The sequence below is a fragment of the Lepus europaeus genome, chromosome 23 (genome assembly GCF_033115175.1).
Source record: "Lepus europaeus isolate LE1 chromosome 23, mLepTim1.pri, whole genome shotgun sequence".
NCBI classification, from domain to species: domain Eukaryota; kingdom Metazoa; phylum Chordata; class Mammalia; order Lagomorpha; family Leporidae; genus Lepus; species Lepus europaeus.
The window spans coordinates 7,270,321-7,284,958 of record NC_084849.1 but is presented as its reverse complement, the minus strand read 5'-3'; the positions used below and the strand labels follow the sequence as shown (position 1 = coordinate 7,284,958).

The window sequence follows — 14,638 nt, the reverse complement described above, 5'->3', positions numbered from 1 at the left end:
GGGCTGTTGGAAGATTCTGTAAGGCAATAATACACAGAAATCCAAGCACAGGCCCTCGAAGAGAACAAGGAGATACTAGCTACTATCACTCACTGTGCCGGTCACCATACCCTCCCCTCTCCTACAGGCCCACACACCCCTACTACCTTGAACTTCAAAGACTCCTTTTTATTCTGTTGTTAAATGGAACTGGCTGACTTGTCCCCCTCACTAGGCCAAAAGGAATTCCAAGGTCAATACACTTTGCAGACTCCACACTCAGCCCAGGACCACTCGTGGGATGCCACTCTTCAGCCTCCTGCATCAACCAGACCCATGGCCAAGGCTTTTCTCAAGAAACAGCGGAGCCTCCATCGCTCCAGGGACACAGCGGCCTGGCCCCCTGCCTACCTGCTCCGCGTGTAGCTCTGCAAGGTGGCAGAGCGCCACGGCAAACGACTCCGTGTTGTTCTGCTGCACGCCCGAATTCACCGACTCCAGGCTGTTCATGCTCAGCAACATCTGGGCTTGCTGCAGCGCCATGGTGCTGGGTGAGGAGAGGGAACAGGATTTCCTCTCAGCCCGGAGATCCAGGCTGCCCGAGCCACACCCTGCTGCTAACTGAAGTGGAAACGCAGAAGTTAACCCCGCTACGGTTCTGGCTTTGTGGAAGCAGCTGCTTCCCAACGCCAGCTCTTCTGACCTCACAGCAGGGAGAGCAGACCAGCATCCTGGGTGTGCAGCCCCCAAGGAACCAGGCAGTGGTTACAACACAACCGGAGCGCCATGCTCCCAGACGCCCGCCCCCCTCCCCACCCGGTCCCCCTGTGGTCACAGCATGTTAGTTAGCTTTCACGGGTAAATTCAGACCCGATGCCATCCTAGCACCGGCTGCTCTGGCAATGCAAGCAGTGGCCAGTGTCTGCAGCTGTTTCAGAGCACAACCGTGCCAAAAAATTATCTGAAATACAAAAACAAGACCGGTAAAATAGGCACTTCCTTTCATTACTGAATTCCTAGAAATAGTGGGTTGTCTAGGTGAAGCGTAAGGTAGTGACAGGGCTCCAGGATTAAAATCTGGTTCAGAAGTTTACTTCCAAGCTCAAGATAGCTAAATGGAAAAGTAAACATGAGGCTGGAATTATTCCAGAGGAAACATTTAACAGAAAAGCAGCCTTCTTTACACAACAGCTGTGGGGTACAGGGGATGCTCGACTTGGGCAGACACAGGACCACACCTCCTGCGAACAGGAAGAGAGGTTCTTGTCTCAGAGCAGAGGAGCAAGGTGTGGGAGTCAGAGGACCGCCGTGCGTCCTGTCTCTGCCACTGGTCAAGGAGATTTGTGATCGTGGGCAGATCAGATACGGGAACCAGAATGGAGATCACCCCCCAGTTTCCTCACAGAGCAGATCAGAACGTGCATGGGAAAAAAACTGCCAAGTCCGTGCAGAATACAAAATGTCTTTAGAGTACAAAGATTTGCATGACTCCTCTGCAAGAACAACTTCCACCAAAGGGGGCAGCCTTATGCACGTGCCTCTCACAGAACCTGCTCAGACCCCAGCTCACGGTGGCAGCGGGCTCGCGGACTGACCTGCGCCCGTACAGCCTCCAGATGGCCGTTTTCTGGGCTATGCTGATGTCGATGAGCTCCGACAGGCTGTGCTTCCAGTGCAGGAGGTCGGAGTCCTTGAGGGCGTCCATCAGCTTGTTGGCCGTCTTCCCAGCAAAAGCTCTCTGTTGAACAAGGGACTGTATTCCCAGGGAGGCGAGGTACTAAGGGGACAGATATACCCACGACCCAAGACAGAGATTACATGACAGAATTTGTTTTGCTCTTCAGAAATGTGGTGGATTTCACATTTCAGCACATGCACAGTGACTACTTCAAAGGAAGGTACCTACAACCTGACCTCAACCCTGACCCATCTGAGATGTGTTCCTGAAATCTGGGGCTGGAAGAGAAGCAGAGGGTACACAGGAAAGAGCCAGGGCTTTGGCATTAGAGGGACCTAGACTTGAACACTGCCTCTGCTACTTACTGTGTGACTTAGGGCCAGTCACTGAGCTTCTGAGCTAAGCCTCAGTTTCCTCATCTGTAACATGGGCATCAAACCTATCATAAAGAATCGTTGTAAGGATTACAGTGAAATCATACGTCAAACAGTGCTGGGCACAGTATGTGTTAGACCAAAGAAGGACACCTATCATGAGCAACACATTCTCTTCTCTCTGACTCCTGGTGCAATCCTTCAGGATGAAAGCAGTAAACAAAGCTTACATCCGCCACAAAAACTCTACTTAAGAAGTCTACCATTTATTTCAAGGAGCCGGTTTTGTCATCATACTGATTTTGTATGTGTAAGCTTCCTTTCCCAAAGGTGAATCACGTGGACAATTTACATATTCTAAAAGCATGTGCATGAAACTACCACATATAATTACCAGAGTGCTTCAAAAAGCTGTGGAAAATGAAAATAAGACATAAGGGTATCTCGGCGCAAGTTTTTTAAAATCTATGTATAGTTTTTTCATAATACACATTTTCCCTAAACCTTTTGAAGACCTCCTCACATTCTGAAACTCATGGGAGCTTGCTGCAGACTTTCGGACAGAAGTTGTCAACAGCCCCACTGCCCATATGGTCCAGTTCCCAGCAAGTGTTTCTGCGGCAAATTCTAGCAGTCATGACTGCTGCTGAGTATTGAGGACTACAATTCAGGTCCCTCGCTGTCACTCAAGATGAGAAAGGACAAATCTACTGTCAGATGTACTGGTTCCTTGTCTAACTGTTTAAAACAAGGATCAGCAAACACGTCCTTTAAAGGGCCAGAGAGTTTACAGGTTAGGCTTTGCAGGCCACCTCTGCTTTCTGACACGCATTTTTTGTAGGCTGGTTCTTCTGCCCAATCATTAAAATGTAAAAGCCATTCTTAGCTCGGAGACCATACAAAAGCAGGCAGCGAGCCCTATTCGTCCATGGGCTGTGAAGTTTGCCAATCCCTGATTTAAAAACGAGCCTTTCCTACCATCTCTGAAAGTGAGTATGTGCTGAGTTCATGTTGCTCGGTAAGCTAAAGAAAGACCTCTTATCCAGCTGATAAGTGGAGCATCCACAGATGTTATTAGGATAAAGGGAACAGAGAGAAACCTACCAAACAGAACTTAGTGGTTTCATAATTAAAGTCAAATGAAATACCAAGAATAAAAGCACACACTGAAATCTCCGTTCTACATCTACCACGGGTTCATGACAAAGGTGGGTAGAAGAAGAGACAAAGGCTCAGCGCCATTTACTGAACAATCTCACAGAAAGATCAGCCTTACCGGTAACCCAAAATGCACTGCTTTCTTCACCGAGTGCTCCAGCAGGACATAGCTATCGGCTCTCTTCTGCCCCAGCACATAAAGCCAGCTCTGGCAAGAGACAATCACCAAAAGATATCATAACAATGACAATGGCTACCTTTCTAGCCAAGTACCAACGTGGCTAGAAAGAATTAAAAAGGGACAAATAAATCCTCTAAAATGCCCTCTACTGAATTATGAACTTAAATAAAACCTGCCAAACACACTAAAAAAAAAAAAAAAAAAAAAAAACTGAAATAACCAAGCCATTGATCTGCTTCACCTGGGAGGGCCATGCATGGCAGGTGCTCCACAGAAAAAACATGAAGGCCCCACATGGCCTTTAATTAAGAACTGAGTCTCGAGTGACAGTCGAGTGATTTATTTCTGTGTTCTACTTGTGCTTGCTGACTGTCTTTTTAAGGGCCAATGTTTCACAGTCACTAGGTGTAGCTTACGTCTTTTTGTTAATGCCAATGTCAAATATAATATTTTGTAAAAGGTTTACTCTTTTTTCATGGCAAATCGCATTACAACTGTAGGCTAAGCAGCTGTCACGAGTGACGATAAAAGATCAATAAACATGGGTTGTCCTTTCTGGTTTCCCATGACCACCAAACCCGCGTCCCTTTTGCTGCTAAGGACCTCCGCTCCAGTTGCAAAAGGACCCAATTCCAGAGGGGCCTTCCGCAGGCCAACTCAACCCACGAGCAAAACTCCCAGACCAGAGGACGGCCTCACCAAACAGTGCTGAAGACACACGTGATCGTTGGACTCCTGGGCAATCCTAATTGCCTCCTGCAGGGCGAGCTCTGCCTGTTGACTAACGACAGACTAAACATTAACATCCCATCGACAAGCACAAACAAGCACAAGCAAGGGGAGCAGGAAGTCATCTGTGAACAATTCACCCAAGGCAGGTCTCTAGGTTGGAAGCTGCAGCTACTTTAGGCACATTTTCTCAGAGGCACTGCGACCCCGGCAACAGGGAACACTAACAGTGAAGCCAGAGACAAGCCCCTTCCGAGGTGACTGCCTGCTTTTATCTCTGCTGCTGAACGTTTACTCTGGTTCTCACTGCTGAGAGAAGGGCAGGGAGACAGAATATTTTACTTTTCATTGCATTCCCTTATGTATTACTTGATTTTTTTCTACATACATTTTTTTTTCTTTCATCACTTTTTCAAAGCTGGTTTTAAATGAGGATTCCCATTCTGAATGTTTTTTTCCCAGCTCATGCAACTCCCCCTCTATCTGAATACTTCTAACTTAGTCTCACTGAGCTCTCATTTCTGAAAACACCCACCGAAATGCTATCTGTAGCCCCCAGTTGCAAGGCTAGATTAAATACTCCTGGATATAACTTTCTATTTATTTAATCTGTGTAAATTTTATTCTATCCATTCGTTTATAATTCTCTGGATGGTACAGGCCATGTTCTAAATGTTGGGTTGCCTAATGACAAGAAACAGAACAAAAGTTTTACAAACACTGGTCACACAGCTGACATTGTGGCACAGTGGGTTAAGCCACAGCCTGCGATGCCAGTATCCCATATAGCCACAGGTTCAAGTCCTGCTGCTCTACTTCCGATCCAGCTCCCTGCTAATGTGCTGGGAAAGCAGCAGAGGAGGCCCAAGTCCTTGGGCCCCTGCACCCACGTGGGAGGACCAGAAGGGTTCTAGGTTCCTGGCTTCAGTCTGGCCAAGCCCAGGCCATTGTGGACATCTGGGGAATAAACGAGCGGCTTTAAGATTTCTCTCTCTCTTTCTCTCCCTCTCCCTGTAACTCTGCCTTTCAAATAAATGAGAACATCTTTATAAAGGAAAAGAAAGAAAGCAAACCCCATTTCACTGAGAATCTCCAAATAGGACCAGAAATTCCTGGATATCACTTCTTCCAAAATAAGCAGTAGCCTCACATGAGTAACTTTAATTGGGTAATAAGTATTTTCTCAACAACTGCCCAAATAAAGAAACTAGATATTTTTAAAAAATATTTTACATTTCTTTTAAACCTGTTTTCATGTTGAAAGTAGAGCAATACACTAGACTGTAACCACTTTAGGGCAGGAAGCAGATCTTCAAATGCAGGTCCTTAACAAGCATCACTTGGTTTACCCTGATTGACCATTTGATAACCAAATAACTATTACTAGAAAAGAGAACTCTATACCTAGCATGCCAAACTAAGGCCAAAGAGAGATTTTGAGAGAACTGTATACGCAGTAAGCTGAAACAGGACTGACCAGAGATCACATTTCTCTAGTAGGAAGCAAAGGTGGATTGCCAACACAGAGACTATAAGTACTCAAGGGAACTTCAGAGTTGCTTTTTTTTTATATTAACATTTAAAAAAAATATATGTATTTATTTATTTATTTGAGAGGTAGAGTTACATAGAGAGAGAGGAAGAGACAGAGAGGAAGGTCTTCTGTCCCCTGGTTCACTCCCTAAATGGTTGCAATGGCCAGAGCTGGGCCGATCCAAAGCCAGGAGCCAGGATCTTCCTCTGGGTCTTCCACGTGGATGCAGGGGCCCAGGCACTCGGGCCATCTTCTATTGGTCTCCCAGGCCATAGCAGAGAGCTGGACCAGAAGAGGAGCAGCAAGGACATGAACCAGTGCCCATGTGGGATACAAACAGATCATAACATCTGCAATGGACTAGATGGCCACTGTTTTACAAATGCCAGAGCAGGGGCAGGCACTGTGATGTAGCAGGTTAAGCTGAGGCCTGCCGTTCCGGCATCCCATATGGGCCCCAGTTGTGTCCCGGCTGCTCCACTTCTGACCCAGCTCCCTGCTAATGGCCTGGGAAAGCAGCAGAAGATGCCACCCATGTATAAGACCCAGAGAGAGTTCCAGGCTCCTGGTTTCAGCTTGGCCCAACCCTAGCCATTGCAGTCATTTGGGGAGCGGACCAGCAGATGAAGATAAAGATCCCTGTCTCTCCCTCTCCCTCTGTAACTCTGCCTTTCAGATAAATAATACATCTTTAAGAGAAAAAGACAAAGAGCAGACAGGCCTGCAGCCTCCAGACAATGCTTGCCATGTCCCTCCGGGCATGTGAAAGCCCGAATCCTCACCTGCCTACAGAGATCTGTACACTGGGACCCCTGCGGCGTCTCTGGCCTCACTCGGCCCCTCCTGACTTCAGGATGCAGCCGCAGCGCTTGCTGCTCAAACACGCAAGTCAACTGTGCTGCTCCCTGACTTGAGTATTTTCTTCAGACCCAGCCACAGGTCACTCCCTCAGCTGCCTGCACAGTAAGGTAGCAGAGACCAGCGAGGGCGGACCTGCAACCTTAATAAACAGATTTACAACTCGTGCACGCATCTGGGGTAAGGGCGCTCCTGAGCTGAACAGTTGTCTTTGCCGGCACTCAGCCCTTACCCTGAGCCATCCCTGTGAGACACGCGAGGCTTACAACTAGGTTCAGCACTGGTTACTGCCCTTCTCTCCCACGGTAACTTCCACAATAGGTTTTATTCTTTTTTTTTCACTGCTGTCACCCCAAGAACCTATAATACCTAGTACACATGAGATGCTCAGTGAACAACTATTTTTTAAGAAATTGCCACAACCCTTTCAGTCGAGGGAGAAAGATTTACACAGCCACCGATCCAGGGCCAGAAAGAAAGAAGCCTGGACCTGAGTAACAGCACTTGAGCATGAACTGACTTCCCCATTTGTATTCTGTGCAGTCAGCTGCCTATGCACAGATAATGTCGTGAACACACAAAGAATGGGCATCAAAAGTGATTTGCACTTTTTGAAACTTCCGAACAGGGGAAGCCATTCTTCACAGACACAAGCTATTGGTGTGCATCACACACAGCACTGCTGTCATTTAAGAGCACACACACATACACACACACACAAACACACTGATCCAGAACTTAATAAATCTGGACAGAAAAAAAGAAGTTAGTTACCACAAAATACTATGAGCTCTCACAAAATCATAGAGGACTGGGGTAGCTTTAAGCATTTTCAGGTACAACTGTTAGTCTGATGCTTGAATTCCTTGAGGACACCCCTGGTCCAGGCCGAGTACTACACAAGCATCTTTCTCAAGAGTGCTCTAGACAGGGAGACTTCTTCCTTAGAGTGAACAAAACCATTCTGCCCTTTACTTGCCCGTAGCAGCTCTCAATCTTCCCTAGCAGCCACTCTCTGAATCAGTCTGCGCCCTCTCATGCGATCTTGACTGCGTGCTTGGAGAAATCATGCAGTGTCCAGTTAACACGCTCTCAACCTTCCCGCAGCAATTACACAGCATCTTCTACATGCCGGGATGGTCCCCCAGGTACAAGCTACAGCTCACCTACAGCCCTTTTAAAACCCAACAACCAGAAATTAATAGAATGCCCCAGGTATTGCCTGGCCTACAGAGACGGAGAGAGAAGTCTCAGGTCAGCTTTGAACACTGCACTTTCACTGGTATGAGGACACTTCGAAATGTTCCTGGAAAACAGGTAAGTTGGGGAGGGCATTTGGCATGGTAGTTGAGACGCCAGTTAAGATACCTGCGTCCCACCTGGGAGGGTCTGGGTTCAAGTCCCAGGGCTCATGACTGCAGCTTCCTTCACATGCAGACTCAGGGAGGCAACAGTGACAATTCTGATGAGTCCCAATGTGGGAGATACAGAATGAGTTCCAGGCTCTGGTGTGTCCCAGTTCCGGCTGTTGCAGGTATCTGGGGAGTGAACCAGTGGATGGGAGCTCTTTCTGTCTATCTCTCTCTGTCTCTTGAATAAAAAACTGTGATAATTTAAAATTATAAACACACAGCTGTTTATTTTGATGCAAAACATTTTTGAAATCCATGTGTACCAAGGGTCTTCAAACAGTTTATGGAAAATGCATACTATGTAGAAACTGCAGATTTCAAAAAATGTTGTACACTAAAATAAACTTACCTTTTAATTCTATTTTCAATTTTTATTTATTTCCATTTTTATTTGGAAGACAGAAAAAGAGAAATTTTCCACCTGTTGGTTCATTCCCCAATCACCTGTAACGGGGGGGTGGCTGAGCCAGATCAAAGCTAAGAGACTGCAATTCAATCTGGATCTTCCATGTGGGCAGTAGGGGCCCAAGGACTTGCCATTACCTACTGCCTCTCAGGGTGCACACTAGCAGGCAATGGGAGTCCAGAAGTGGAGCTAGAACACAAACCTAGGCACTCTGAGATGTGATGCATGCATTCCAGGAGGTGCCCTAACCATCGTGCCAAATACCTACCCCAATTCCATTTTCCATGAATTTTAAAAGTACCCTCACAGACACTATACTCTACTCAACAATGCCTGAAGCACAGACTACATCTCTCTCACCCTGCAAAAAGCCATTGGGGGTGGGGGGGAGGAGAGCCTGCAGAAACTTTTAACTAGTCATTTGTTAACTTTTACCTTAACTCACATTATTACACTGTTTCCAAAACAGCCTGCATGATTTTAGTTTTTTAATATACCCATTTAATAATAATTTCTCACGTTTCCTACTTTACTAATTAAAAACACAGAAGCATCCAAGAGACAGAATAAATTCCACCAAAAGCAAACGTGACTTTAGTAAGCCTGTGCGGTCATATATCTTGTAAAGGCACAACTTCCTTTCATCTTTAAAGTACTAAAAATAGCTTATGCATCCCAATTATTACCTCCGAAATTTCCTTTTGGGAATCTCTGGCCTAATGACCTAATTTCCTTTTCATTGAAGGGCTGTTTTCTCAGAATCGAGGAAAGAGGCCATGCACTAAGACGGCAATGCTATGTAGTGACACCAGGGGGCAGCCTACTTGGGCAGGTTTTCTTTCATTAACTTTTGTCCCAGTGCAACAATGCTCCCTCCTTGTTCCGTTACTGGCAAATCCAAGCTGAAGGGGCTGGTCTCTTTCTTCTTCCTCTTGTAATACATTACTTTAAGAAATGCATCTCAATCAAGATGTAGTTAGCATCTTCGATTTCTGCATCGACAAAAGCCCACAAACTTACTAGTGACCGAAGCGGCAGTGGAGGGCAGCCAGGTTCAGGGCAGCGTATCGTAGGCTCCGCCCATAGCCCTCTTCCCCGTTGCTTTTGCCCTCGGCTCCAGTGAGAATCAGGCGGTCAAAATAATGAAGCAGGCTGTGTGTCGAACTGAAAACATCCTGGACGCGGAGGTTGTTCAAGTAGCTGAGGTAGTGCTAAGACAAGAGATGAAGCCATCACTTCAAATGCTGCACTTCCTCTCGTGGAGACTACCGCAGAGTTCTGCACGCGTCCCTGGCGCCCCGTCTTTCTAACAGGCGGTCAGGGCTGAGCCTAAGCTCCTCCCTAAAGGCAGAATAAAATGGGCTCAAGACACACTGGTTCCCGCAGAGTCTAAAATGAAATCAGGGCCATTAGCGCTGGTGTCAGTGTCCTCCTAAGTGTGCATCCTCTGTGCCACCGGTTATGCTGGGTGGTGCCCGAGGGTGAAGGGCCCCACCTAGTTCAGGATTTAGGAATATTGCAAGTTCAGAAATAAAGATCTTCAAGCCTGAATTCATACACAAATTATAAAAACTGATTTTTTTAAATGCTCAAGTTAAAACACAGGGAGACTACTATGGGTTTACTAAGTTAATTATTTTCATTTTGCTTTGAATCACTGGATTAAATCTGCATCTTAATGGGCAGATTCCAGTTAATACAAAATAATACTGACAAAAAGGAGTTTTTTCAACCTCAAAACTTTTGTTTTGATCAGTCTACTCTACTGTCTCCTATCCAAAATTCACAACAGAGAGAGAATGAATAAAAATATCAACAGGGGGAAGAAATCCCATAGGGGAAGGCACCCTACAATCTGCTCCCAGTTGCTCGCCCACAACAGGATTTCCTTCAGCAACCTGGGCCAGTGGACTGATTCCAGTTCCATGTATTGACATTCAACATATACAGAGTATATACAGGGAAGCCTTGTCTTTCCTTTCCAACCCAAACAAACTCTGGGGAAGACTCACCGCTTCAGCAAAATCCGGATTAAATTTCAACAAGTTGTTCAATTCTTTCTGCAGGGAAGCTGGAGTAAGGGCTTTAGTTTCATCATTCTTTAATAAAGAAGCCTGAAATTTAAAAACGACAACTCCATCACAAAAAGTGGTCAATAAACACAGAAATACCATGATGTTTCAAAAATTTCATGGAAAACTACAATTAAAAGCTAAGACTGGCCGGTGCTGTGGCTCACTTGGCTAATCCTTTGCCTGTGGCGCCGGCACCCCGGGTTCTAGTCCCAGTTGCTCCTCTCCCAGTCCAGCTCTCTGCTGTGGCCCGGGAGGTCAGTGGAAGATGGCCCAAGTGCTTGGGCCCTGCACCCCATGGGAGACCAGGAGGAAGCACCTGGCTCCTGGCTTCAGATCAGCACAGCGCACTGGCCGTAGTGGCCATTGGAGGGTGAACCAACAGAAAGGAAGATCTTTCTCTCTCTCACTGTCTAACTCTGTCAAAAAAAAAAAAAAAAAAAAAAAAGGTAAGACTGGGGCCAGCGCTATGGTGTAGCGGATAAAGCCACCGCCTGCAGTGCCGGCATCCCATATGGGTGCTGGTTCAAGACCCAGCTGCTCTACTTCCAATCCAGCTCTCTGCTGTGGCCTGGGAAAGCAGTAGATGATAGCCCAAGGCCTTGGGCCCCTGCATCCGCATGGGAGACCTGGAAGAAGCTCCTGGCTCCTGGCTCTGGATCCACGCAGCTCTGGCTGTTGCAGCCAATTGGGGAGTGAACCAGCAGATGGAAGACCTCTCTCTTTCTCTCTCTCTCTCTCCTTCTCCCTCTCCTTCTGTGTAACTCTGACTCTCAAATAAATAAATCTTATTAAAAAAAAAAAGAAAAAATAACAAAAAAAGATTTTGGTGCAAAAAAAAAACCACATCTGAAATCCACACATATAAAAGGCCTTCAAAAAGTTTATGAAAAATATATATTATGAAAAACCAATGCAAAGATTTCAAATTTTTTGCACCAAAATAAATTTATCTTTAAAGTAATTTGTGATTTTCCCCGGCCGGCGCCACGGCTCACTAGGCTAATCCTCTGCCTGCGGCACCGGCACACCAAGTTCTAGTCCCAGTCAGGGCGCCAGTTCTGTCCCGGTTGCTCCTCTTCCAGTCCAGCTCTCTGCTATGGCCCGGGAAGGCAGTGGAGGATGGCCCAGGTGCTTGGGCCCTGCACCCACATGGGAGACCAGGAGAAGCACCTGGCTCCTGGCTTCGGATCGGCACAGCACGCCAGCCGTAGCGGCCATTTGGGGGGTGAACCAACAGAAGGAAGACCTTTCTCTCTCTCTCTCTCACTGTCTAACTCTGCCTGTCAAAAAAAAATTTAAAAAAAAAATAGTAGTAATAACAAAGCTATTTTCCCAGGCCTACACTGTGGCGTAGTGGACTGGGCCTCCACCTCTGGTGCCGGAATCCCACATGGGCACCAGTTGTGTCCCAGCTGCTCCTCTTCTGATCCAGCTCTCTGCTACAGCCTGGGAAAGCAGCAGGAGATGGCCCAAGTGCTTGGGCCTCTGCACACACAGGGAAGACCTGGAAGAAGCTCCTGGCTTCAGATCAGCTCAAATCTCGCAAATGCAGCTATCTGGGGAGTGAACCAGCAGATGGAAAACCTTTTTATCTCTCTCTCCCTCTGCAACTCTACCTCTCAAATAAGTAAATAAAATCTTTAAAAGAAGGAAAATCTGGAAAAGCATATTTAAAAAAAAAGCTGTTTTCTAGGAACTTTCTCAAGTGCCCTATCCCACTCCTAAGCACTTGTTTCATGATATGGACATCAGTAACAGCTATATAAAATATGTAGGGGCCAGAGTTGTGGCACAGCAGGTTAAGTCACAATGTGCAATGCTGGAATTCCATATCAGACTGCCAGTTGGAGTCCAGGCTGCTCAGCTTCTGATCCAGCTTCCTGCGAAGGCACCTGGGAAGGTAGCACAGGAGGGCCCAAGCGCTCAGCCCCCTGCCACCCATGTGGGAGCCCAGGGTGGAGTTCCTGGCTCCTGGCTTCAGTCTGGCCCAGTCCTGGCTGGGAGTGAGCCACTGGAAAGAAGATCTGCCGCTCCCTCCCTGTCGCTGTGCCTTTCAAATTAATAAATGAGTAAATCTTCAAGAAACAGCAATAATCAAATGTGTAGAAAACTAGTTTCAGGATTCAGTATTGTGGTGCAGTGGGATTAAGCTGCCACTTGGGACGCCTGCCCACACCACAGTATCAGTCTGAGTCCCAGCCCTCAGATTCCAATCCAGCTTCCTGCTTAGGAAGTGGATCACAGCCCAATACCTGGGTCCCTGCCAGCCACATGGGAGACCTGGATAGAGTTCCTGTCTCCTGGCTTCAGCCCAGCCCAGCCCTGGCTGTTGGGGGCATCTGGGAAATAAAACAAAATATGGAAGATATTTCTGTCTTTTCCTCTCTTTAATTCTGCCTTTCAAATAAACATTAAAAAAAAACCCTAGTTTTTAAAAAAAGATTTATTTTATTTCAAAGTCAGAGTTACAGAGAGAGAGAAATCTTCCATCCACTGGTTTACTCCACAACGGGCCAGGGGAAGGCCAGGCTGGAGCCAGGAACTCTATCCAGGTCTCCCACGTGGGTACCGGGGCCAAGGGCTTGGGCTCCAGTGCCTTCCAAGGCCCATTAACAGTGAGCTGGATTAAAAGGGGAGCAGCCAGGACTTGAACCAGTGCCCATATGGGATACTGGCATTGCAGGAGGTGGCTTAACCTGGTACACCACAATGCCGGCCTCTCAAATGTTTACATCTAACTGTGTTGTGGACATTCTGCTCCAACTTTATTGCAATTTTATAGTCAAATTTTTCTATAACTAGTAAAAAAAATTGTTTTAATCTATTTGTTTGAAAGGCAGAGTTACAGAGACACAGAGAGATCTTTCACCCGCTGGCTCACTCCCTAAATGACCACAAAAGCCAGAACTGGGCAGATCGAAAGCCAGGAGCCACGTGAGTGCAGAGGCCCAAAGACCTGGGCCATCTTCTGCTGTTTTCCCAAGCACACTAGCAGGGAGCTGGATTGAAGTGGAGCAGTCAGGAATCAAACAAGTGCCCACATGGGATGCCAGCATTACAGGCAGCAGCTTTACCCACCTCACCACAGTGTCAGCCCCAGTAGCAAAAACTTCTCATTTTTAATTCATTATATCAATATAGATAATTCTAGGCATAAGCAAAAGATACAGAAGAAAAATTTTCTGTAATCCTATACCCAGAAATAATACTATTCGTACTTTAATGTATCTTATTTTAGTCTTTTTTTGTATGTGTGTAATTGTGTACACGTATATGTGTGGGTGTGTGTGAATATACACATACTTGAACAAAATCAGAATATATAATTTCAGGGCCAGAGTTGTGGCATAGTTAGTAAAGCTACCACCTGTGACTCCAGCACCCGATATGGGTGCCAGTTCGAGTCCAGCTGCTCCACTTCTGACCCAGCTCTCTGCTCATGTGCCTGGGAAAGCAGCAGAAGACGGCCCGAGTGTCTGGGTCCCTGGGAGAAGCTCCTGACTCCTGGCTTCAGCCTGGCCCAGCCCTGGCCATTGCGGCCATTTGGGGAGTGAACCAGCGGATGGAAGATCTGTCTCCCTCTCTGTCTCTTCCTCTCTCTGTGTAACTCTGATGTTCAAATAATAAAACTTTAAAAAAAAAAAAAGTATAATTCCACTTCTTATTCTTTTAATAATATATTATAGGGGCTGCTGCTATAGCTCAGTGGGTTAAAGCCCTGGCTTGTAACGCCAGCATCCCATGTGGGCACTGGTTCAGGACCCAGCTGTTCCACTTCTGAACCAGCTCCCTGCTGATGATGTGGGAAAGCAGTAGAAGATGGCCCAAGTGCTAGAGCCCCTGCACCCGAGGAGGAGACCCAGAAGAAGCTCCTGGCTGCTGGCTCTGGATTGGCTCCGCTCCAGCCGTCATGCCATTTGGGGAGCAAACCAGTGGATGGAAGATCTCTCTCTCTCTGTATCTAACTCCCTCTGTAACTCTCTTTTTCAAATAAATAAAATAAACCTTTAAAAAAAATGATAAAGTTTGTCTCATCGCTAGTCTTTGAAAATGATTTCTAAAGCAAAAGTATTAATCCTTTCACTGTCATATTTATTGCAAATACTTTTTCCCATTTCATTGTCTGCCTTTTAATTCTGTTAGAACTTGTTCTGACATGTGACATACATTTTGATTTTATGATCTATGTGTCTTGTTCCACAGCTTTTATGTTTAGAAAGTCATTCCCCACCCACAGATCATGTAAAAGTTAAT

General features: G+C 46.4%; 1 protein-coding gene across 2 annotated transcripts in view; it reads right to left on the bottom strand.

Moving 5' to 3' along the window:
- Window positions 1-14,638, bottom strand: part of ANAPC5 (anaphase promoting complex subunit 5) — a 35,714-nt gene that overhangs the window by 10,624 nt on the left and 10,452 nt on the right. Inside the window, exons 6-11 of one of the 2 annotated variants that reach the window (XM_062182625.1) lie at window positions 10,322-10,423; window positions 9,330-9,520; window positions 4,070-4,151; window positions 3,308-3,397; window positions 1,575-1,756; window positions 391-526 (exon numbers count right to left, since the gene is read on the bottom strand). In XM_062182625.1, the coding sequence (XP_062038609.1) occupies window positions 391-526; window positions 1,575-1,756; window positions 3,308-3,397; window positions 4,070-4,151; window positions 9,330-9,520; window positions 10,322-10,423 (783 nt within the window). The remainder of the gene's footprint in view (window positions 1-390; window positions 527-1,574; window positions 1,757-3,307; window positions 3,398-4,069; window positions 4,152-9,329; window positions 9,521-10,321; window positions 10,424-14,638) is intronic. The other variant, XM_062182626.1, reaches the window with a different exon arrangement.